This window comes from Paroedura picta, chromosome 3 (genome assembly GCF_049243985.1).
Source record: "Paroedura picta isolate Pp20150507F chromosome 3, Ppicta_v3.0, whole genome shotgun sequence".
Classification (NCBI taxonomy): domain Eukaryota; kingdom Metazoa; phylum Chordata; class Lepidosauria; order Squamata; family Gekkonidae; genus Paroedura; species Paroedura picta.
Genome location: NC_135371.1, coordinates 133,505,607 through 133,530,079, shown reverse-complemented (window position 1 = coordinate 133,530,079; position 24,473 = coordinate 133,505,607). Strand labels below are relative to the sequence as shown.

The 24,473-nt window shown below is 40.9% G+C and overlaps 1 protein-coding gene across 11 annotated transcripts in view; it reads right to left on the bottom strand.

Annotated features, from left to right (window-relative positions):
• The window catches only part of CACNA1G (calcium voltage-gated channel subunit alpha1 G), a 482,930-nt gene that overhangs the window by 122,717 nt on the left and 335,740 nt on the right, over nucleotides 1–24,473 (bottom strand). For 10 of the 11 annotated variants that reach the window (XM_077327962.1, XM_077327955.1, XM_077327961.1 and 7 more), the window contains 6 exons: nucleotides 18,868–19,019; nucleotides 17,104–17,289; nucleotides 16,735–16,849; nucleotides 13,911–14,066; nucleotides 6,631–6,699; nucleotides 977–1,070 (listed from right to left, as the gene is read on the bottom strand). In XM_077327962.1, the coding sequence (XP_077184077.1) occupies nucleotides 977–1,070; nucleotides 6,631–6,699; nucleotides 13,911–14,066; nucleotides 16,735–16,849; nucleotides 17,104–17,289; nucleotides 18,868–19,019 (772 nt within the window). The remainder of the gene's footprint in view (nucleotides 1–976; nucleotides 1,071–6,630; nucleotides 6,700–13,910; nucleotides 14,067–16,734; nucleotides 16,850–17,103; nucleotides 17,290–18,867; nucleotides 19,020–24,473) is intronic. The other variant, XM_077327959.1, reaches the window with a different exon arrangement.

Sequence of the window (24,473 nt, the reverse complement as noted above, 5' to 3'; positions counted from 1 at the left end):
GGTGTCCTGGCAGGGACAGAAAATGCTCTATTTGGCTTTGCAGCGCTCCACTGCGGTGCTTCGCTGAATGGGGTGTTTTAAAAAAAATCTACAATGGTGGAATTGCATTGTGACACAATCCCATCATCATGAAAGTAACGCCCGCCCTCCAACCATTGTGGTGAAGTGTAGCAGAACCTTTCCACCCCAGCTGCATGTGGGCACACAGACATCCAAGGTGGACAGTGTCCGGTGGGGGAAATCGTCACCTGTTTGTACACAAGATGTGGCGGGGCATGCTGCCCTCTGCAAGAATCCACCAGTGGCCTGACATAGCTACCACCATGCATAATTAGTCTCACAGAGCTTTTCTTCCATTTTTCTACTACTCTATGAGCTTCATAAATCTCTGTTGTTGCTGTCTGCTTATTTCATTCCCTCTAATTTCCCCATGAGAACTATCCCAATTTCATTTAGATGTACCAACAAGATCAGTCTGCTTTCTCTCTTCTGCAGATCTCCTGTAATAATGTCATCCTTAAAAACAAAGCAACTTTGACAAGGAGATGCATGTAATGTAAAAGGATATCTATTTTTTCCTTTACCCTTCAAACAGGAAAAGTGATTGACCCCAGCACCATAGTGTTTTTTCTTCTTCTGATATTGAATATCAGGGATATTCTGATTTCCCTCCCTGATATTCAATAATTTGTAATTCAATATTTTTTCTGATATTTAATAATTTATAAATCATAGTTCAGATCCGTTTTAGACTGCCCCACCTCAAGGCATTATTATTGGCATGATGATTCATTAAGAAGACTTTTTTATCACAATCCTTCCATGATTTTATTTGTCTAAACTTAAATTGATTCTTTTCTATGAGACTATTCTGAAATTAGATGCTCAAAGAAAGCAATCTCTATTCTTCATAATAAAGTGGGGAAAATACACACTTATCCTTCAAAGAATATCTATCACTGTTGATGTCACTTACTGGCAGGATTCGAAAAGTTTTTCTTAAGTCCACATTCTTCTTCCAAGCTACGGGGGAAAAGCTCCGCATCAGAATCACACTTAGAAGCATCACCCTAGAGCAAAATAAAGTGCCTTAACAAGTAGAATGAGAGACTGAAAGTTAGCTCAGAAACCCCCTCCTGGATAAAATGAAACTGTTAGTGTAATGGGACATCACCTTTCACAAAATGATGCATGCATATATTTATACCACACCAAGTCACTACGCAGTACTTGTTCACAAAGGGCAGAGAGGCAAGATATGATTTAAAGGCAGCTAAAAGACAGGATCTAAATGAGACTGAAGAAGACTGTTCAACCGCCTAATGATGGAATTTCACACTGAGCTACATCATGTAATAATCAAGTTGAAAAAAGATTTCCTTTCTAACTTACTAGGACCTCCTAGTCTAGTGTATGCATCCTCCCAGACCCTTATAACTCTTCCAGTTGGAAGTATATATGAAATAGACTGAATTTCAGTAGAGAAAATGAAATTGCATCGTTCAGATCTTATTGGATTAATGGGAATATGAGTGTTGAAGAAGTTTAGAAGTTCCAACCAATAGGCAGTCTCTTATTAGCCTACTAAATGTAAATTTGTAGCCAGGTATTTACTGTACAGACTCACCTATCTGAATTGTTAGAAGGAACAAGATATTTAGGAAATCAAATCGATTTGGAGAAACAGAAGAGGTTTTCACCGCACTGACACAGGGTGACATGAGGGATAGAATGTGAAATCAGACTACTTGGGTAACTTAGCAGTAGATGTTTTTAAAAACTATATTGGAAACTCATTTACAATACTAGCAGCTAATGAAAGATTTCCCTTTGTAGAAAGGAAGCCTACCGTTACATTCATTTTATGTTAGATTATTCATTTGTTCAGTAGCTTCTAGTATTTCTTTCCACTGACAAGTTTCTTAAGTCATCCTTTGTTAACAATGGCCCTTCAACAACTTCTCGTTTGCTCCTCTGATACAATCCATTGGCACACATTTGTGGAGGGGAGACAGGGGAAGTAATAAGACTGAGTTATAATCCAAATACACCAACTGGGAATGGAATTTTCCAGAATTATTCCACTTTTATTTCCTGCAGAAAATAATAATTCTGGAAAATATGGCCTCCAAGTTTGATGTATGTTGAGGAGAAAAGGAATTTGATGCAGTGATTACAGAAAAGCCAAGCAAATCTGTCTTTAGCTGGAATATTAGGAAAGTAAGGCCGCAACCCAGAATAGTATACTACAAAAAGTTGCAGTATTAAGCTGAACCTGATGAAGTTTGGTGCTTGATTGGAAAAACAGAATGGAGGTTAGCTGGGAGGATAAACATCAGATCTTTCAAAAATCAATGCGCGCTTGCCTGATTAAGAGTATGTGGCTTTATTTTGTCCAATTATGTGTGTTTTATTTACACAGATTAATTCCACTTCTATTTTCTCTCCAGTCAAACTGTGCACCTTTTCAAAGTTGGTTCCTTATTAAAGCATAGAGTATACAGAACTGTGCAGTCCTGCATCTGTACACATAGCTTGTTTTATGTTTGATAAAGAATGACTTGAACAGAATCACACCAGCTTCTCTCATTTGAAAACATTCCTAGTAGATATGCTGCAAATTATTGGCTTTTTCTTAGAGAGTGATTAAAAGCTCCATTAATCTATGTAATAGCTTCATATTTTTCTGGAAAATAAGACTCATGAAATAAGTAAGGACAAGGTAAAATTTCGTATTCAACCAATGGCTATTAATTTGAGCCTAGAGGCAATCACCAGATCTCTTATACTGAAAGAGTTTGGTTCAATAGAAAAAAAAATACCTTACCTCTTTTTTAAAAGTTAAAAACATTTTAACCGAATTGTCTCATGTGAAACATTCTCAGAGATGACAAGAGTGCTGAAATATATTTGCACATCTGTCTTAATTTGCTATCTTACTGCAAATTATCATGTGATTTATATTTCCTTAATGTCCTATAAAGCAGTGGTCCCCAACCTTTATGAGGCTGGGGACCGGCAGGGCAACTGCCCGCCCGCGCGGCCAGGCCGCGCATGCGCACATGTGCCATGCGCAGCCGAAATCGCGCATGTGTGACACTTTCGCGCATGTGTGCATGCGCGGCCTGTCCGTGCATGCGCAATGCGTTGGCGCGGCCTTGATTCCCTCTCCCCCCCTCCCACAGTAAGAAGTTTCCCGGGCCGCAAGCTTGCGGCCTGGGAAGTTTTTTATTGCGGGGGGGGCGGGGAGAGTGAGCCATGGCCCGGCGCCAAGGCCTTCGCGACCCGGCACCGGGCCGCGGGCCACGGGTTGGGGACCACTGCTATAAAGCTTCAGAAATAAATGTTGTTTATGTACAGGGGAGAGGCGGTGGCTCACTGGCATGCAGAAGGTCCAGGGTTCAGTCCCTGGCATCTCCTGTTAAGCGGCTCAGGTGATGTGAAGGGTCTCTGCTGAAGACATTGGATAATCACTCCCATTGAACTTGATGGGCTAATGGTCTGACTGATTTTAAGGCAGCTTCAAGTCTTAACCCGGGATACTTAAGACCAGATGATCCAACTGCACAAGCCATCTCAAGGAACATTTCAGTTTGCATGAGTTGGTTTGTATAATTAGATTAACTTTATAAAAAATTTCTCTCCTAAATTTTCCCTATATTTGGGATTCTGAATCACCTGGTCTTGTTTCCCAAGTGGAACTGATGCACTAGGAATTGTTTTTTACTCCTGAATGTTGAAAAGAACGAATGTCACAGCATTCACATCTCCCCCTCCCCATGACTGATTTGTCTGTTTTCTTTGATGAAACATGTCATTTACATGAATGGGTTACCAAGATTCTTCTTGTGTTGTTATATCAATGTAAGAAGTACATGTTTACATCGGTAAAATACTGCAAAAGAAGCATCTTGAAATCATCATAGATACTATCACATCAGGTTGCTTTTTTAAAACCAATGCAGACATGCACACAAGTATTGATTCTGCATCAGCAGCACCACTCTGGGCTGCTGCCGGTGCATTGTTGCTCCACAGCATACTGTGCTCTCATGGTGCTGAAATGTGTCCTATGGGGGACACAGTGCTGGCAGGAAGGTTCCACCGTGTGTGTGTGGGGGGGGTTGGTGGGGGGTGTTCTGCTTTGCTGGAAGGTGGGATTGCATTCCACTCAATCCCACCTTCCTGCAAAATAAAAAATAAGTGACCTGGCCCTGCAGTGCCATAAAGCATTGTGAAGCTGTCCAGGGCATCCACTGCAGGCTTCTGTAGGGTGGGAAGGAGGGGAACCTGGAATGACAGGCCCCGTTGACCCCTGCAATGCCAAAAGGGAATACAGAAGAATCCCTTCACAAAGGCTTCTGGGGTCCGATCTGCACCAGGCCTGGGAGGGAGGTGTCCTGGCATCATCATCATGTGGACACAAGGATTAGCCCTGGGCTCATATGGATGCTACCCCAGCCGTTACCACCTGTGCGGAATTGGCTTTGGAGAATTGTATGAACTGGAAGCTGCAACAAAATGAGAGTTGCCAACCCTGGGTGTCGGAAATTCCTGGATATTTGGGGCGGTGGCCCTTGAGGTTTTATGGAATGAAGGGAGCTCATAGGGGTATAATGCCATACAATTCACAGGTGGAAAATTTAAGAAATTATCCTCCTTTAAGCAGAATAAAGGCAGAACAGAATGTAGCATAGAGCAAACCTCTAGAACAGAACCAAATAGATAAAAATTGCTCATCCCAAATTCTTTCAAATGACCTTTCCTACAGTTCCAAATTGGCTTTAAAGCATTCAGTGAAAGAGAGAGAAATCCCTGTGCAGATGTGCGTTTATATACTGGCTGCATCAGCAAATAAACATTTCAGATGGGAGAATACTCACTGCAATGCTAATGTAATATATTACGTAAAATGGCACACAGAATGCACTTGTAAGCAATGAAGCTAGCACAAATGTTTGTAGCCAAAGCATTATGTATGTGAAAAAGCATAAATAACATAAGTTTATTAATTAAATATTCATTTCAAATAAGCTGTTTCAATTGGATAATTACTTCTAAATCAATTAAATGCTCTAATCAAATATAATATTTCACTCTGCAGAACTGGTTTTGTTTTTTCATAATAATTTGGTTGTGTTTCTAATTTTTTAAATTATTTGTAATTAATATATGTTAGTGTACTGCAAGACCCGATAAAAGTGGGAGTTAGTTTTATCCTCCTATCTTCCAGCCCTAAAGCACCAAACCCCATCTTTTCTTTAGAATAAAGCATCCCTGCCAAAGAACAAAGGAGTACCTTCTCTTTAACATAATAAGCTCTAGCTGCAAGCAAGCATCATCCACCCAAGTTACAATAGTAATTACCTGTTTTTGCACTCCCCGTTTGCCTTTCTGGATGAAAAAGGCATTATATGAGCAAATATAGTTTTAATTTTTTCCTGTAGAACTATTAGAACTGTAAGATTTGTCATAAGGTACTGGAGACACACCAGTCCATATGGAAGGCAGTACTGGACCATAATAGAAAGAGCATTTGATTTGAAATTAAAGCCAGTGCTTCTGATATAGATGGGAAGGGACATGGGGAAAGGACAGACATATGGCAGGAGTAAGAGGTGGGAGGGAGGCATGTTTTCAGATATACTTGATTGTATAAGTATAAAGTAGGAATATGGACTCACATGGAAAGTTCTGATTTGTGTCATTATCCTGTTTTTAAATTTTGAAGCAACTACAGGATTTAGGTGTACCAACACTCAATCAATTAGTGGAGAAGTAGCTGAAAGTGTTAACTCAGTCTCATATATATTGGACTGGAGAGCTTCACACAAGGATTGTGTCCAGATCATTTAATGAACCTGAAATCTATTATTTGAACTCCAGAAATTAATGTAGCTGCCTTAATTCTAGTATTCACATTATCTGAAACAGAGTGGTCTCACACATGAGCATCCACAAAGCATGCTTGATTTTAGGTCCCTTCAGTCTTTGATGAGCTTCTCTAGTCTTTCTCTTACTAAAATGAAACTGGGCTTGGTATGAAAGGAGCCTGAGGCCTGCTTTTAAGCAATGAATTTATCAAGAACATGTACTTTGAAAACAGCATGGGCCATCGTTTCTTGAACATTAGCTTGTAATCCTCTAACATTAGTTGTAAGATATAACTGAGAAGGTAGTGATACAGGGAAACATAATAGGAGCAACGCTCAGAAAATTGCACTAATGTGGTAAGTACAAGCAATTTCCTGTGACCGTGGCACAAATAAAGCCCTCAAGCCATGTGGGAATCAGAGATAGCACATTTCCCAAGCCTACTGATAAGGCCATTCATGGACTGATATATAAAAATCACATAAAATAGTTCCCTCTTAGGAGGAAAAAAACTCAGAAGCTTGTACTGAACAATCTGAGCAAGTAGGAATCTAGAATGTAATTTTTAGGGAGGCTTGTTTATTTTCCTCAAAGAACAAAGAGACTTAAAATCAAGATTAACTTGACAACACCAAATTCAATACCAAACAGCTACTATGATGAGTACAGTGGCAATGATGAGATTAGTCACCACAGAGAAAGAAAGAGACAACTATCAGACAAAGCTTGGGGTATTCATGCCAAAGTCTTACGTACCGCTGACGAGTCGACAGGCAGCTGAATACAGCTTAACTGCCTACTCGCTGCTTCCCGTTTGGTGATTTCCTGAAGTAAAAATTAGGAAGGAGGATGGGGAAGAGGACAGGGATGGGAGGGAGGGAGGGAGGGAGGGAAGGAAGGAAGGAAGGAAGGAAGGAAGGAAGGAAGGAAGGAAGGAAGGAAGGAAGGAAGGAAGGAAGGAAGGAAGGAAGGAAGGAAGGAAGGAAGGATTTTCAGGTTTTATAAATTTTAACTTTAAAGCTGAGAGTGGATTAAAGGGGGAAGAGTATTGATACAGGAGGATTAAATAAAAAGGTGAAAGTCGGAGAAGTTCACCTATTGGGACCAGGTCCATAATTAGTAAAACAGGATATACTCCATGAGGTATCTGATGGCCCATATCTGCTCTTTGCAAACAAAGGATAGCTCATGCTGAGCCTGTGGGTCAATTATGCTTACTTTTTAAGATAAGTTACAGAAGAATGATGATTAAGTGCTAAAACTTTAATGAATTCCTGGTAAATTACTGAAAACATGTGTCTTTAATATGTATTTGATTAACTCTGATACTGTATTTTATTCAGCCAAAATGTGGAAGGCCTCTGCCTCCCTCCTTACACTGTTCCTGGGGATCTCCTATCCTCCAGAAAAAAGCATTTCAGAGGGCATTTTAGACTGCAGCAGGCAGCAAGAAAGTCAGTCTTTTCTAATGGAAATTCCTTCCATCAGTAGAAATCACAACTGGATCAAAGCACAGACTGGGATCCAAAGAACCATGCAACTAATTCCGCACATTCAAGGAAGGTGTTGCTTTGTGCTTCTCAAACAGCAGCACCCCCTTCCCATCTCACTCAGGAAATTACTTTTGGGAAAGACAGGACTTTCAAAAGCAGTTTATGATATGGCATTAGGGGTCTACTGCCCAAGTTCCCAAGTAGGGGGTGGGGAGAAGAAGATCAAACATCTTGTGGGCATAATCAAGTCTTTAAGCATACCTAAAGCAACTCTTTGGATCTTGGTCACCTCTTTTTGTTCTGAGATTCTGTGTTATGCTCATGCAGTAATCCAAGGAACCATGTTTGAAATTCATAGAAAATGGAGTACTGCATCAAAGATATTTGAGTAAAGGTACATTTAAGGAAAAAAATCTAAAATATTTGCTCCTACAATTTTTAATCTGCTCCATTTCAAAGTGATTCACCATATTTACAAAGCATATAATAACTATGTGGCTTACAAAAAAGATATTTCTAAAAGTGTATTAAAAATCCAGCCAAACGACCTGGTTTGATCTTTTTTGCTTGTGTTCGGTTTCTCCTGTAGTGTTAATAGATATGCAAAAAGTGACTGAGAATCCTTACAGTGTTCTACAATATCTAGCATACTTGGGGAGGAAAGCATGGATGGAGCTGCAAAAGCAGCAGCTTACTGGCCATTCAAATGCAATATAATTTGGTGTGTTACTAAATAGGAAAAGGGTAAATTATACCATTAATTGAAAGCATCAGGAACATAATTCAAAGATGACCCTTTAAATCTATACTCTTCTAAGCCCATGATTTTATTGAACTAAGAAATGTATATATATGGGTCCCTGTTAATCATGGTGGGGAATTCCCCTCCCTTTTCACCAGGCCCAGGGGCTGCCTTGGACTCCCAGGTTGTGCTACTCCCATGGCATATCCCATGTGGCTTCCAGGCTACACTACCACTGCTGGGACCAGCTACATTTCTGGGCTGGGCTGCCACTGCGGTGGGCCTAGCAATGCTCCTGGGCTGCACAGCTGCCACAGGTCCCAGCAGGGCATCCGGACAGTATTGCTGCCAGTAGCATGCCTCGCCCAGCTCCCAGGCTACGTGGCTCTGGATACATTTTGCTACAGAAATAGATAATGGGTGGGATATAAATACTGTGCTCCTCTAATGGTGAAGCATTCATCCAGGGCAAGAAAACTTTCTCTAGTGCAGGAGTCCCAAAGATTACCGAGCCTTTGAGTACTTTTGACATTTGGAAAAGGGGGTTGATATTATCACTAAATGGCTATCATCAGAGATGAGACAAATCTCTGATGAGACCAATCACGAAATGGCTGGCATGGTTAGGTCACCACAAAAAGTTAGGGAATTCAAAACCAAACATCCTTCTGCTGAGGGAGTAGCTACTTCAGAATGGGCATTTCTTACAGACCCAAAGGTGATGCCTCGTCTAGTCTTCTGAAGCACCACACCACAAAACCAAGGAAAGCACTTTATATTCCACTGCGGATGTGGAAAGTGAAAGTTGGTTCTTTAGTCTGGGAAGAAGTGAATGGGTGAAAAAAAACCCAGCAGTCACCATGGTGCCCATTAACGCTACACTGAGGATTACTGCTCTAGCATAGGGAGGCTTACATTTGTGGAAGACACCTCATGTGTGAGACAAAGTCTTTCTGTACCAAGTGAAGGCTATACCATTAACAGGACAGCATTCGGATTCAACCTAGGTTTTATTATTCAGTGAGTAGTACACTTAATTATTTCATGTCATAGTTGTTGGGGAATATGACTGTGGTGGTAATTTCTAGAGTAATATTGTTTTTATTAAATTTGAATCATTTTTTTAAACAACTGATTAAAATCTGGACCTAAGCAGACTAGCAGTATCTTTTGAAACAAGGTACGTTCTTTAGTATTATCAAATTGGCTTGCATGAAGGAAGCCAGTAAAAACGAAAATATATTCCATTATATTTCTGAATAACCATAATAAAGAAAACGACTAGAGTATTTTTTCCTCAGCATGAGGCATGTCAAGAAAAAAAATCTCATAATGTCACTAAGAGACAGGTGAAAAACGTTCTATTTTCCCCAGCTTATTTCTTAGAAATTAGACTTTTGTTGTCACATACTGTTGAGGTTCAGCCTGATTTGACATAACTGACAACTAATTTGAATATTTACTATTTTTACACACAAAGGGTTCAAAACAGGTTCCATCCTTGCTCTCAAGCTGTTTTGTGGTAGGAGACAGGAAGTTAGAAAAATAACCAACACAAAAGTGGGCTATGAGATGAGCCAGCCACTGAAGATTATCAGAGACAAGCAAAAAACAAACAAACAACAAGAACAACCCTGTACAGAAAATGAAAGGATTACCAATGGAAGAATACACTTCATAGATAATATTATCATGAAGTCCCCCAGGAGAGAAGTTTTATCTCTGACAGAAAGCTTTCTTACTAGGAGCCAATGTTTGTTTCTGAGAAAAATCCCTCAGGGCAGCGACCTGACAACTCAGTCAGTAATTTTGTATTACCAGCTCTATCAAAGAGGGTCACACTCCACTTCTTATATACTCATATACATTTTTACAACAGATGCAAATTCAGATACAAACCTCAGCATGTGAATAAGGCTCATAACATAACCTGGAAACAAAATCCATCCACACGCTGCAAAAAACCCACCATAAGATAATTAGACTGGCATTTTTTAAAAATTTTTTATCCCCAGATCATTTCCATTGTTTCAGATGTATGGCTCCTGCTTGGCAACAGAAAGGTCCTGCGCAGCCAGGCACTACAATTAACAAAGTGTTCCCAGAGTTGAGGAAAGTCACCCGGGGGGGGGGGGGGAGGTCATAAAAGGTAAGCCAGCGGTAGTGGACTCTTAGAGGGCTTTCCAGAGATGAATCCAGAAGAGGGGTGTGTGTTTCACTATCAAGTGCTAGACACAAAGAAACCTCACTTCATTTGAAAAAGCATTATTATTTGCACGCATACTTTAAGCAGGAGTAATCTGTTAAGAAGAAGAGTTGGTTCTTATATGCTGCTTTTCTCTCCCAGAAGGAGTTTCAAAGTGGCTTACAATCACCCTCCCTTTCCTCTCCCCACAACAGACACCCTCAGAGGTGGGTGAGGCTGAGAGAGCCCTGATATCACTACTCGGTCAGAACAGTTTTATCAGTGCTGTGGCGAGCCCAAGGTCACCCAGCTGGTTGCATGTAGGGGAGCGTGGAATCAAACCTGACTTGCCAGATTAGAAGTCTGCACTCCTAACCCCTACACCATTAAGCTATTAGGGTTTTTTTTTAATTAAGAGAAGATTCCAAAACAGTGTATGCTGATACAACTTTGTAGGCAATTCACAGAAACTACTGATTCACTTCAGTGGATATTCTGGCCAGGACTGGTTTATCCGTGTAGGCCCCATGCCTCCAGGGCCCCCACACAATGCCTTCCCTCCCATGAATCAGAGTTATTGCCAGTCTCCTCTCCCCCTTTCCCCTTTTTAAGGACACTCAGAGTGACACCCTTTTCCAACGCAGAGGGCCCCTCTGCCCCCAGTCTGGCTGGTCCCACTGCAATTGTGCTCTGCTAGGACTCCATGGATCTTTAATCTGGCTCTGCTGCTATGGGCCCCACAAATCCTTAAACCACTCCTGATTCTGGCTACTTATAAATTATTAATATATGTATGTTGTATATCTGCTTTGGACCGATAGATCCTGTAATAATGTCATGCTTTTATTAGCAAATCCATAATTAGCAGCAAAAGATATTCCAGTCAAGTAAACTTGTATGGATCAACACATTCAACCCTAGAGATCGAAATCTAATAATTTGACAAGAATCAGCATTTATTTTGCTCTTCATAAAGTTGCCTGGAAAGTAAAGCATCACCTATTTCTTGAAATGAAACCTCTGACTGAATGAAAGGTTTCTTGAAATGAAACCTTTTAGTTGTGAATTTCCTGCATTCTCCAGGGGGTTGGACTAGATGACCCTCGAGGTCCCTTCCAACTCTGTTTTTATGATTCTATGATTGGTACAATGACCTTTCCTCTACTATCTAAGACTGAAGGCTATTATATGCAGACATGGGCATGCTCCAAAGGAGAAACAACATAAATAAAATACAACCACCTGGGAAAATTGCTATTTAAAATGCATACACAGACCTCAGCTGCCTTGTCCTAAGAATCCCCCCCAAAATAGTCTCCTTAAACTGCGATTGAAAAAAATAATACAGGGTTTGAGAGCTTTTACATTTTTTTAAAGCAGCAAATGACTAGGATGACAAAGCTGAACTGCTGCTATCCTCTTGTTACTCTTACACTATCAACATTGTTTTCATTTAGAACCTGTACTGCAAGATGCTACTGCGCAATGCAGGCCATTGCATGCCTGCCTCCTATAGTCCTTCATCACTTTGACAGTTTATTGCTTTAAGATTAGCATTCTGCCTGTTAGCTTGAGCAGCAGGCAATGAAGTCTTGATGGGTAGTTTCAGGAAGACTCTTACATACTTATTTATTATGAACCAGCCTGCCTGGTTGATGGAGAGGACATGTTTAACTTAAAGATATGCTCTCCCAATGCCTACAGATGGTAGCAAACATGGGCTCTAGTTAGCTGAAGACCCCACTTCAGGAAAATCACTCTGTAGGGACCACAAAACCCCCAAAACTTTTAAAACGTCATTCCAGAGTATTTCTGTGAGGGAAACAAGACAATAGTCTCTGGGGCACAAAAGAATATCAAATGAGACAGTAATGCCATTCAGTCGCAGTTGCACACCTTTAAGGGCCAACTTTCTGTTTGTCTCCTGAACACAACAAAGGCCATTTCCACACAGGTAATTTGTCCTAGGTTTGGTGCTATTGGGAAGCAAGGTGGTTTTTTATTCTGCTTCCCTAAAGCATTGTGCTCCATTCATGCAGCTCCCAAGGTTTCCCTAGCCTTTCCTCAATCTTTCAAAAATATCCAAGAATCAGATTTTTGCAGATTATGTGGAATACATAATCTGTGAGAATCCAGCCATTGCTGGCTGCCACTGTGCCAGGGGCCACCCAAAGAATGAGTGGGGCATTGGCTGGCCAGGCCTGGCATTGAACCCTGCCTGCACCACTACCACTGCCACTGCCACCTCTGCCTCCCATCAGGAGTGTGGGTGGATGAAGGATGGGTGGGGTGATGGCTGGGCAGGAGAACTGCAGAAGACAGGGGGCGGTAGTGACATCATGAGTGGGGCTCAGCGCCGGGTCTCACCAATCACCATGTCCATTCCTCCCGCAGCCTTGGAAGATATGCGGCTGCTGGCCAGGACCAGTGCTGGGCCCTGCTCACTCTCCCACCCTCGCTGCTCATCTGGAGTGCAGGTGGACAAGGGATGGGTGGGGCAGCAGCTGGCCCTGCTTGCTTGGCTGCCTCCTTTACTGTGTCCACCATGGGTGCTGCTTCCATTGGCTGCCTTCCTGCCTCTTATGCTGCGCTTGGGGAGGGGGCAGACAGACTAACATCATGTCTATTATGACTGCCATTATACTCCAGCCCCGAGTGCAGCATAAGATGTGTTTCACATCACAAACCTGATTTGCTATGAAGTGTTGGGAAAGATTGTAGCAAATCCTGGATGATTGTGGTGTGGGCAGGGAAGTTTGTATTTTCCAGGTAGTCATTTCTCCATAGCGGCCATTTCCTCCTCCTCCTCCTCCAATCAGAGCTTTCTTTAAAAAATAGGAAATGAATATTCTCATATTCACATAATGTCATATTCACATATTGTTATAACACTCTCTCTAGCACCTAGCATATTCACATATTGTTATGGCTATATAGATGAAAAGGCATATCATCCTTTATAATACTATGACCATACACCCCAATGGTGTTCCAGCCGTCTGATTGGCCCTTAAGGGGAGGGCTCTCACCGCAAGGGCCACTTAGAGGTGCTGGTGTGCTGTCTGGGGGCCCTCCACTACTGAGGGCCAATCAGAGGCTCTTCCCTCCCTCTGCAGGGGCCATGAGTCCTGGTGGCCTCCACCACGGTCACCTGCCCCTCTGGCCATCCTCCACTGGCGAACCATCTCGTGGCGGGTTACAGAATAAACCCCCACATAAAACAATTATTATAAACCCCTATGAAGAAACCTGCCATGTAGAAGCCTAGCTGTCACTGCAGTGAATTAGCAGCCACAGGGAACAACAACACAGAAACGACACATGCCTCCTCCCATGTGGAAAAAGTTTTGTTCATAGACACTCTCTTTGCATGTCCTCTATGTAGTGATTATTGCACAGGTCAACAATGTTGCTAATTACACTCCAGCCTGGGATGTAATATCAGCTAAGGAATTTAGTTATAACAGCACATTAAATGAGATTTTTTAAAAGAAAAAAATCATACCACCCCTTTCCAACTCTTAAAGTTTTGACTGTCCTAATAATAATGCAATCTGAGGTTTAGCTCCTCCAATCTACCTACAAAAAAGGATAAAGAAATTACTCAAGCCTTTACCTCTGTCTGAAAACCTTCCACCAAGATGGCCACCAATAAATTAAAAAGAACATAATTCCCAAATGTCATAAGGGCGATGAAATAGAGCGCAGCCCAGGAAGAGGTAGAAGCCATGCCATTGTATAGGACTTTATTCCAGTCTTCCTGAGTCAGTATCTGGAATTAAGAGGAAGCAATTGTGAGAAATGTACACATTATTGATGAGTGTGGAAGAACATTTACATACCCCATAAACATCTGTTTCCCTAATATGGGGAAGACTTTGCTGCCCAGTGCTAAACATCATGCTCATGAAGCCATTTAAAACCCTGGTTTTATGTACATGGAACTTACTGTGCCACGTTTCTATTACCCTAGAATGATCCACATGTACCTAGCTTGTGAGATGTACAAGGTAATCCTATGAAGATTTACTTCACACTAAGTCCATTGAACTCAATTTGCTGAGACTGGTATAAATCTGTATGGTATTACTACACAGTCAGACCTAAACAAATATTGCCCATTCCCTATGTTAGCAGTCAGACACACACACCCCTTCCTTTGATCTCCTTTGTCAAATGTTGCCCACACTGCACTATTATATTTCTCTACAATTGCATCTCTGTGCTGGAAATGTCCAGTTGTATGTCAGTGTTACCAAAACTGACCAGGAATATCTGATTTCACACAGAAAGCAGAAAATGTACTCTTCAGTCAGATGCCATGCTTTCCAGGAGCTACATGGATTTCTTAGGTGACATTGTTAGGGACCCTCTGGGATACTCAACCACTGGCTTTTCTCTCCGTGTCTAGAAATTATACCCTTACATAGGTCAATAGCGCACCTAAGACTGTTACTAATCTGATCACCCCTTAAATGCTTCTTTCTTCCCACAGCATCTATGGAACTCCATTCATCATTATTAACATACCTACCACATCCAATCCATTTTCTATCCTCTAATCCCACAGTCGCCAAGGCACAATTTACATTTTTGCCTGATTCCATTGAGGTAGCTATGTCTTTGTCCGTTTGCCTGGGAAACCCATCAAGGGTCCAGCCGGGGTAATCACAGGTATTATCTTAGACCTTGGAAACCTCCAGGACTTCACTCTATCTATCTATCTATCTATCTATCTATCTATCTATCTATCTATCTATCTATCTATCTATCTATCTATCTATCTATCTATCTATCTATCTATCTATCTATCTATCTATCTATCTATCTATCTATCTATCTATCTATCTATCTATCTATCTATCTATCTATCTATCTATCTATCTATCTATCTATCTATCTATCTATCTATCTATCTATCTATCTATCTATCTATCTATCTATCTATCATACTTCTATACCGCCCTCCCCGGAGGCTCAGGGCGGTTTACATTATAACAGAGAACCATACATAAAACATGTTTAGTCCACGCCAGACAAGAAGTCTACCTGCCTTTAGTCTACCTGCCTTCTAGGTTTCTATATCATACAAATGCAATCTCATCAAGCCCATTGCTTTTGGGGGCTATAGTCCCCAACCTCAGTCTCCAGATATGAATCTGGCTACGTAAGGGACATGCCTGAACCCTTCCCCCTGTGTGTGTTCTTGCATCTACTACACACATCCCTACATACTTGTAGGCTCTTTATCCTTTCTAGAAGCTCTGGTTATTTCTTCTGGGACTTCTATATGTCAAAAAGGAAGCTAAAATTTTCTTCCCTCTTATATTTCGCTATCACACCATCCCATCTTATTGTTACCCCTTTCGTAAACTAAATCCCCCAGTTAAATTCAAATTTGGGTAACATCTATATATCACAGTTCTTGTCCCTAATTGAATATTCCTGACTGGCAAATTGGAACAATGTAAGACTTACTACATCTCACAGTATCTGAATGACCAAAACAGTATTCTACTAATTAGCTTCTGGTGACTCTTGATTTTGGACTCCAGCAGTCCTGTTCTTTCCTCTCACATATGTTTCATTTAAAATAATAGATCTGAGCTTGGATCAGGAGCAAATAAATTAAAAGATTGCAGACACAGCCTGAAATTGTTCTCACCATTTGTATTCTCTAACCATTGTTTTCATCACAAAGGAAGTAAAACCAGCTCCCTAGTAAAAAAAAACCCTCTTAACTAGCATAAATGGCAATATAAAAGACTGGTGTAATTTCTTACATCAAAATATTTCCCCTCTTTCTGTATGTTCCCTTATGACAATACTACCAAATGAACCACATTAATAACTACACCTTGAAAAGCTAGATTAAAGTTTAAGATCAGCTCAGCCCTTCTGTTAGTGGTGAACAAAGTTGTTAAATCTTTGCTTTAAAGTTTGTTCTTCATCCCAGAACATCAGTTTTTTACACAGCAAATACAGACACGGTCTGCAGAAACTCTTAAATTTTCACCTCGCAAACCTAATCTCATCATACCTTTTATGGTCAAGCACTGAAAACTCTTCATTCTCCCCCACTCCCCAAATATCTTAAAATTCCACATGGCATTTTAGAAAATCTCACACCATAATATCCCCCAAAGGCTGCTTGTTAAAAACGGTAAGCCTTTGACAAGATTTCCATGAGGAGATGGGGAAAACTCCTTTGTTTACTGTTTATCTTGCTTTTTAAATTATTATGACAAGAAGGAGATTGGAGAGAAACTTCACATTTTTCTTGTCTGCTTTATATAACTTGAAATGTATAGGAATTCTTGTATAATATTATTTGTGATGTATCACACTCCACATTCTCTTTTGTATCCCTTTCATATTACTTTTTTCCAAAATAAAAATATTTATAGCACCCCTAGGGTAAATAATTATTAATTCATTACCTGGAAGACCGTAACAATGGCCCAGAGCAAAGAATCAAAGTTCTTCCTGTCAGGAAGAGTGTCTCCATCTCTCTCGGAAGCAAACTTACAGCCAAAGAGGTGCATCCCAAGAATACTGTGTGTAGGGGGGAAATATAGAATAATTTATTAAATAATTAGAACAAGACTGTGCTGAATGTAAACAGAGACTCTAGCAATTTAATGAACAGCAACTAGAACATAATTATTATAGTACAACATGTTAAACCACCACCCTTTTAAACAATTTGCACTAGGCATTCAGCCTCCATCTTGGCTGATCCCACCTTGACGCACAGAAAGATAAGGGTGGCAAAAGGAAATAAACAGCTTTGCTGAGGGAGGACTGACCTGAAGATAAAGATGAAAAGCATCAGCAGCATGCAAAAGGTGGCTACATTGTCCATCGTTTTCATGAGGACCACTAGCTGGCGCTGCAGTGCAGGCATGAAACGAACCAGCTTCAGGACCCGCATAAGACGGAAGGTTCGGAGAACAGACAGGCCTCCACCCTGCTGTCCCACTATCTCCCAGACACTAAGGAATGAAATTCTACTGTTACTTGATGGTTGACACTCACAACATCACTGTGTAATCAGAGTATGCATAGAAAAAGTGACAGAAAACTGGAGAAAGCTAGCTAATGTAATTCAGCAGCCATAAGGGGGTGAAATAGGGATCCTCTCAGGATACCTCCTTTCACCTAAGCTAGATGTTTGGAAATTATGTGTCCCAGAGACATGAAGGCCCAGAACAAAAATGGAAAACACTTTTTTTCAATTCTTTTCCATTGCATTCCATTTTGAGAAAAACTGGGGGAGGGGAATCCCATTCCTTTCTACTGCAAACTGATCATTGAAATAATGTGGTTACATTGCAGTCATGTGGAGTCATAAATTTCCCCCCACTCCAGAAACATGAATTCTTTATGTTGATGTCTGCACACTTTTTCTATTTCTTTCTGTTTCTTATGATCTTGCCCCATTTTGTAGCACTGAGTATATGTGCAATAATTATTTGAAGAAAAATAAAGGACATATCTTTTTTTATTTCAACTCTATGAGTTCAGGTGTTGTCTGCTAACAAAGTCATAAATATGACATTTCATGTTCCTGTATTTGAGTTGGATAGGAACTCCTAATTGCACGCATATCAGTTTATCATCATGGTTTCAAAACTTCAGAAAATGTTGAATTCCAGAGGGGTTCTATGTTCCTCTGTTGCAACAAAACATAAAGGTGATTTGTAGCAACATTAAAGACTAGAGCCCATTTTGTTTTCAGTATGAAGTGTAATGTTCATTTGACAGCTGCATGTTTATCCCATATATACTTTCATATACATATATACACATGAATTCATACAGAAAGAGACTGGGATGTTACTACAAAGGGAGACCAGAAGGCCCAGCATTCCTAGATAAAGGTGTATTATCTTGACACTACAAGTTACTGCCTCCATATATGTGTGTATGAGATAAGACTGATTTGCTTCCTCACAGTACCTCTTCATGCATCTGATGAATGAGTTCATACTACAACATATTTCTCTATGGTACCAGAAACCTTCTGGTACATATTTCTCTATCGTACCAGAAACCTTGGATTCACATTTTTAGAGACTTTGTAGAAGATATTGCATGTGCCAGTATGTATAGAGGCAATTTAAAGTTATACTCCGTGCATAGCTAGTTTATGTGAAATTGCCTATTCAAATGGAAATACCCTGTAGGGAGGTGTACGTTTGAGGTAATATTGATCTACTGATTACATTTTAAATAAAGAGTCATATGCTTGCTTTGTGGTCATTTCTGCTTCATGTTTACAATGCTACAAGGAGAAGAGGAAGCAGCATTGGGCGGATTCTGTTCAACAGTTCTCACACATGAAGACCAAGAATGGTGCAACTGAATATATTCATAAGCAGCAGAGACAACACTGATAATTACAAAGTTTTCACAGCATTTACAGAATGCATATTCTAATACATGAAGCAAAAGGAACCACAAGCCTATAAACATTACAGTCTTTCCACTCTAGTTTCCTGAGTCTTTGTTACAAAACCCATTTAGAGGAAACCAGAGGTGCATAAGGACTACTACTACTAAGCAATTACCTGATTACTACAATTATTCCATCAAAGATATTGTATGGACTTTTGATGTAGCCAAAAGGGCCATACACAAGGAGCTTCAGAAGCATTTCTAGAGCAAAAAGACTAGTGAAGACAATATTGCTGATTTCCAGAGCATTGGTAAGTTCTTCCGGCTGAAAAAAGATAACAAGAAGAACAATTACAAGAGGAATTCAGCATGTAAGTCAGTAAATAATGTATTTATATAAGACAGCAAGACAAGTCTGAAGAATCTCAGGGTCAATATTAATCTGCACCTTCTGGATACTCCTCTGGAATCCCCAAAGCAGATATGACATGGACTTTGGAATAGTGATCAGATATTTACCATGTCTTTCTAACAGGTAATGATAGTCACTGGCAGTAAACAATTGATAACAAAATTAAAATTTGCCACTGTATATTTCACTATTAATACCTATTAAATACAATGCTAAAATAGGGTGACATTTGTATCACTGTCTTACAGATTATACCATACATTAACTTCCACAGTACCTTCATATATGCTAATTAAGAGATTTCAGAAAATTTACTATATTAAATCAACATTTTGAATAAAAAGTGATTTTCAGTTTCCTTCTCATGCAGTTTCAGCCATGATTTTAAAAGATCTCACCTCAAAATTATTTATTTTCTCCATAATAAGGAAACCTATTCAAATATATCCAAATCACAGGCAACTTTTTATTAAAGGTAGGACTTAAGTTTGTATTGCTGTAGAATTGCAGAAAATTGACTGTTATTTAGAGATCTGCTACACAATTATTCAGGAAATATTGTGTGGGGCCCAGTGGGTCTATCAGTGGAAGGGGTATCACTGTTTGTCCTTTTTCCCTCTACCAGAAGTTCTTACTGAGCTCAGTAATGCTGATTCTTTGAGTTACAGCACCCTGTGGATGAACAGGTTGGGGAGCTGCAACAAGAAGGAAAAAGGGGTTGCCCTTCATTCAAGCTTTGTTGCTGGAGCCGCACTTTATTTCATTCATTCATTCATTCATTCATTCATTCATTCATTCATTCATTCATTCATTCATTCATTCATTCATTCATTCATTCATAGCCTGTCACAAAGAGCTCTGCGAGTGGTGTAAGAGGGTAGGATGTCCTGCAGGTATGTGAAGCTCAGACTGTGAATGGCCTTAAAGATCAATACCAAAACCCTGAAGTTGATCCAGGCTGCAACTGGTAACCAGAGCAGCTGCCTCAGCACTGGCTGATACGGGCCCTCCAAGATGTGTCTGTGAGGACCCTACCAGCTGCATTCTGAACCAGCAGCAATTTTGGGGTCAAGGACAAAGGAAGACCCACATAGAACGAGTTGCAGAAGTCAATCCTGGAAGTGACCATTGTATAGATCACTGAGGCCAAGTGATCCAAGGACAGATAGGGTACTACTATCCTCACCTGATGCAGATGGAAAAATGCCAGGCAGACTACTCTAGTGACCTCCATCGATAGGGAGGCATCCAGGATCATGCCCATGTTCCTGGTTGTGGGTGAGATGTTAAGTTATACCCTGGCCAGAGTGGGCAGTCACACTTCCTGATCCAGTCCCTTCCAACCCAGCCACAAGGCCTCCATCTTGGAGGGGCTGAGTTTCAGGCAACTCTGTTCGAACCATCTAGCTACAGCTTCCAAACATCTGGCAAATGTATCGGAGGGAGGGGGGATCTGGGCCGCTGCCCATTAGGAAACAGAGCTGGGTGTTATAAACATATTGGTGAAAGCCCAGCCCAAAGCTCCAGGCCGGCAAGGCCAGAGGGCACATAAGAAGAGGAAAGAGTGATTTTGCCCTTCTTCTTCCTCACTACAGCCCTCCAAATTGAATGGCTTTTTGTCTATGTGGGTCCTGTGACTCTGCAGGTCAACTCAACCCTTCTGGCAAAAACCTGCGACTATGAGCACCTTCCACTGACAATTGTTCTATTGTTCTTAGTCTAAGCACTCAGTACTCAATATTTTCATATCATATTTGTAGGCTAGTCAATTTTAAAACTACAAAACCTATAATACATTCCAGATGTTAGTAAAACACACCTATACATAAACATACAGTGCCTTTTACCAAAGTGAGAATGAGTCATAACCTGGACTAGGCAAAAAGCCAAAGTAACTGCATCATTTATCTTATTTTTATTCAATGAACCATTCTACAATTTAAATTGTTTAGGTTTGTGAAGTTAGTAGTCTGACAGGTTCTAATCAGCACAACACATTTATTTATTCATAACATTTATCTCTCACCTTTCTCTATAATCATATCACAAAGTAAATACAATAATATATCACATGAATTTATGGAGCCACGGGAAAAATATTACAGAATAAAAATAAAAAAGAAATCTATCAGTGCCAATAAAAAAATAATTCAAATTCCATTAGAAGTCTTGGCAAACAGCAAACTTTATATACCTTCCTGAATACTTGAAGGGAATATATCCATTTTACCTCCTCTGATAGAAGAAGAGCTGGCTTTTATACTCCACTTTTCACTACCCAAAGGAAACAGCTTACAATATCCTTCCCTTCCTCTCCCCACAGCAGACATCCTGTAAGGTAGGTAGGGCTGAGAGAGTTCTAAGAGAACTGTGAGTGACCCAAGATCATCCAGCTGGCTTCATGTGGAGGAGTGTGAGATCAAACCTGGTCCTCCACAAGGTTTATGCCAAAACCAAACAAGTGTGGAATATGGCTGAGGAAAAATGAAAACAGCTTTCGGCTGGATAAGAGAAATTGGCTTGAGAATGTTGAGACTATCTGTAGCACAGAGGAAACTAATACATTCCCTAAAGCAGTGATCTCAGTGGCTTGGGATCCATATGTAGATCCTTGACATGTCACTTGGGGCTATTTAAAGAAACATACCCCAATCTGACTCCTGCCTCATGTTTTAAGAAAGTCCTTTTCTGGTGGGACTTGTGGTTGGCAGGTGGTTTCTATCTTAAAACCACTGCCCACAGAGTAATGGTAAACTTTGAACCTTCTTGACCTTCAGGCCTCATGTCTGGGATTGAAATATATATATGACAGTTTTGGTTGAGTCTAATTGGAAATGTGGCTTTCTGTGAGTGTGGAATGAGTAACACTAACACAACACAGGGACTAAACAGGGCTGAGCTCCTTCCCCTTTCTGTATTAGTAGAGCTAATTCAGAAACTGAGTTGATCAAAATCTTAACAAGAATATATCAGTGAATATGGAAAACAAAACTGTGGTCCACAGAGTGGAAACACTAAATCTATAATCCAATTCCAAATAAAGGAGAAATCAAAGACAGCAGCAACTAGCAGACCATTGCATTAATTTCCCCATGCCAAACCAAAAAGGGAAACCAAAAACCAATCTAACCAGAAAAGTTAGAAACCCAAAGGTTGCACTGCAAAAATAATTTGTAAATTTTCCAAATATTTATTACATAAAGTGCACTAGTTCAACAGTCGGAAGCCCCCAAAATCCTGCACTCTGGCCCCACTGTGCCCATGGCAGTGTCCAGAGGCCTCTCTGCAGCCTGCTCTGTATTGGGGCAGTTGTGGGAGAACTTGAAAATATGATATGCTGGCCTGAAAGGTCCCATGCTGGCTTTCAGTGGAGCCTGGGTCATGGGGGGGGGGGATCCAGGGCACCATGGCCTGATCCCATGCAGCTAAGCCTGCTGGTCTGCCACCCCTTGCTTCCCTGATGTCCCAGGACAACAGGGAGGCATGGGGGGGGGGGAAGATCCAGGGCCTGATGGCCTGATGCTGCACGGCAATGCCTGGTGACCTGTTGCACCTTCCTTTCCCAGCTTCTGGCTTTCTTTCTAGCTCCCTCCTTCTCTGCCTAATTTCTTTCTTTCCCCCCTGCCATTCATTCTCGCTCCATCTCTCTCTTTTTCCTGTCTAACTTCCTTTCTTTCTGCCTTTTTCTTCCTTTCTCTCTATCTTCTGCCTTTTTTTCTAAATTCCTTCCTGTCTTTTCTTCCTCCCTTCTCTTTTTCCTTTCTAACTTTTTCCCCTGCCTTTTTCTTCTGCGTCCTGGTGCCCAGTGCATTCCTGGGTGCACCAGTCTTTGCCCCTAATTAAGAAGATAAATGTGATGACTACTAAGAAATCACAGTTTCAAAGTTAACAAAGATTAAACTGAAATTGTTAAAAGTTTTCTATTTTGGGGCTCAATTATAAACCAAAAGGGTGACAGAAACCAAGAAATCACAGAGATTGAGACTTGAAAGGGAAGCCATGAAGGAACGAGAAAGGATCTTTAAATGTAAAGACGGATTGCTAGAGACCAAGATCAAAATAATTAATACAATGGGATTTTACTATACACAGATGCGAAAGTTGGACAATGAAGACAGCTGATAGGCAGAAAATTGATTCGTATGAAATGTGGAAGAAGAGCTGGTTCTTATATGCAGCTTTTTTCTACCCAAAGGAGTCTCAAAGTGGCTTACAATCACCTTCCCTTTCCTCTCTCCACAACAGACACCCTGTGAGGGAGGTGAGGCCGAGAGAGACCTGATGTCACTGCTCAGTCAGAACAGCTTTATCAATGCTGTGGCAAGCCCAAAGTCGCCCAGCTGGCTGCATGTGGAGGAACGGGAAATCAAACCTGACTCACCAGATTAGAAGTCCACGCTCCTAACCAATGTAGTGTTAGAGGAGAGTTTCCCAAATATTACGGATTGCCAAAAAGACAAATAAGTGTCTCTGGAGTAAATCAAGCCTGAAGCTAAAATTACTAAACAGAGGCAATCATACTTGAGTCAAATCATTAGAAGACAAAATTCCCTGGACAAGGGATTAATGCTAGGAAAAAATTAGGGCAACAGGAAAAGAAGAATACTCAAAATGAGATGGATTGGCTCCGTCAAGAAAGCCACAGTTTTCAGTTTGCAAGACCTGAAAAAAAATGTTACTTATAGATGTTTTGAGAACATTAATTCTTAGGAATAAACTTGAGGGCATGTAACTCATATAACATTCATCCCCCTAACATGCTTCCCCATCCAGAATATTTCCAGGGTCATTCTGCACCAGGATCTATGTTGCAAATTGGTTGCAGAACAAAAAAAACACCATTTTAAATAGTGGAATTCGTCGTTATGCATACCTGCCTCTGTAGTGGAATCCAGTTGCGTTTCTATCGTTTCCCACAGGTTTCTGGTCTTGGCAAAAATCGCTAGCCAGGAAGCGATATTGCTGAGCTTTGTCCCGCCCCTGGCCGTCAATCAAATGAGCAGCCAATGGGCGGCCGTTATCATGCTTCCGAAGGCCCTTTCCCTTTAAGGCAGGTTAAAAAAAATAACAGACACGTTGCAACAAATCTGCGTTGATTCGTTGCAATGGAGAGACCAATCTAACTAGCAAGTGCTGTTTGAGCTGCCGTTTCATCGTTGCCATGCTCTCCCCGAGTGAAAAAAAAAATAACCCCACCCTCTCACGGGTGCGATTTTCGGCTGAAAATAAAGGGAAAAATAAAGGGAAAATAAACCAGCAAACAGGACTGTATGGTGCTTGGTGACTTAAAACAGCTCTGGGGAGGGACTGCAGCCGGGGAAGCCTCGCTGGGTAAACGAAGGCTCACCGGTGCGTTGATCTCCGCTC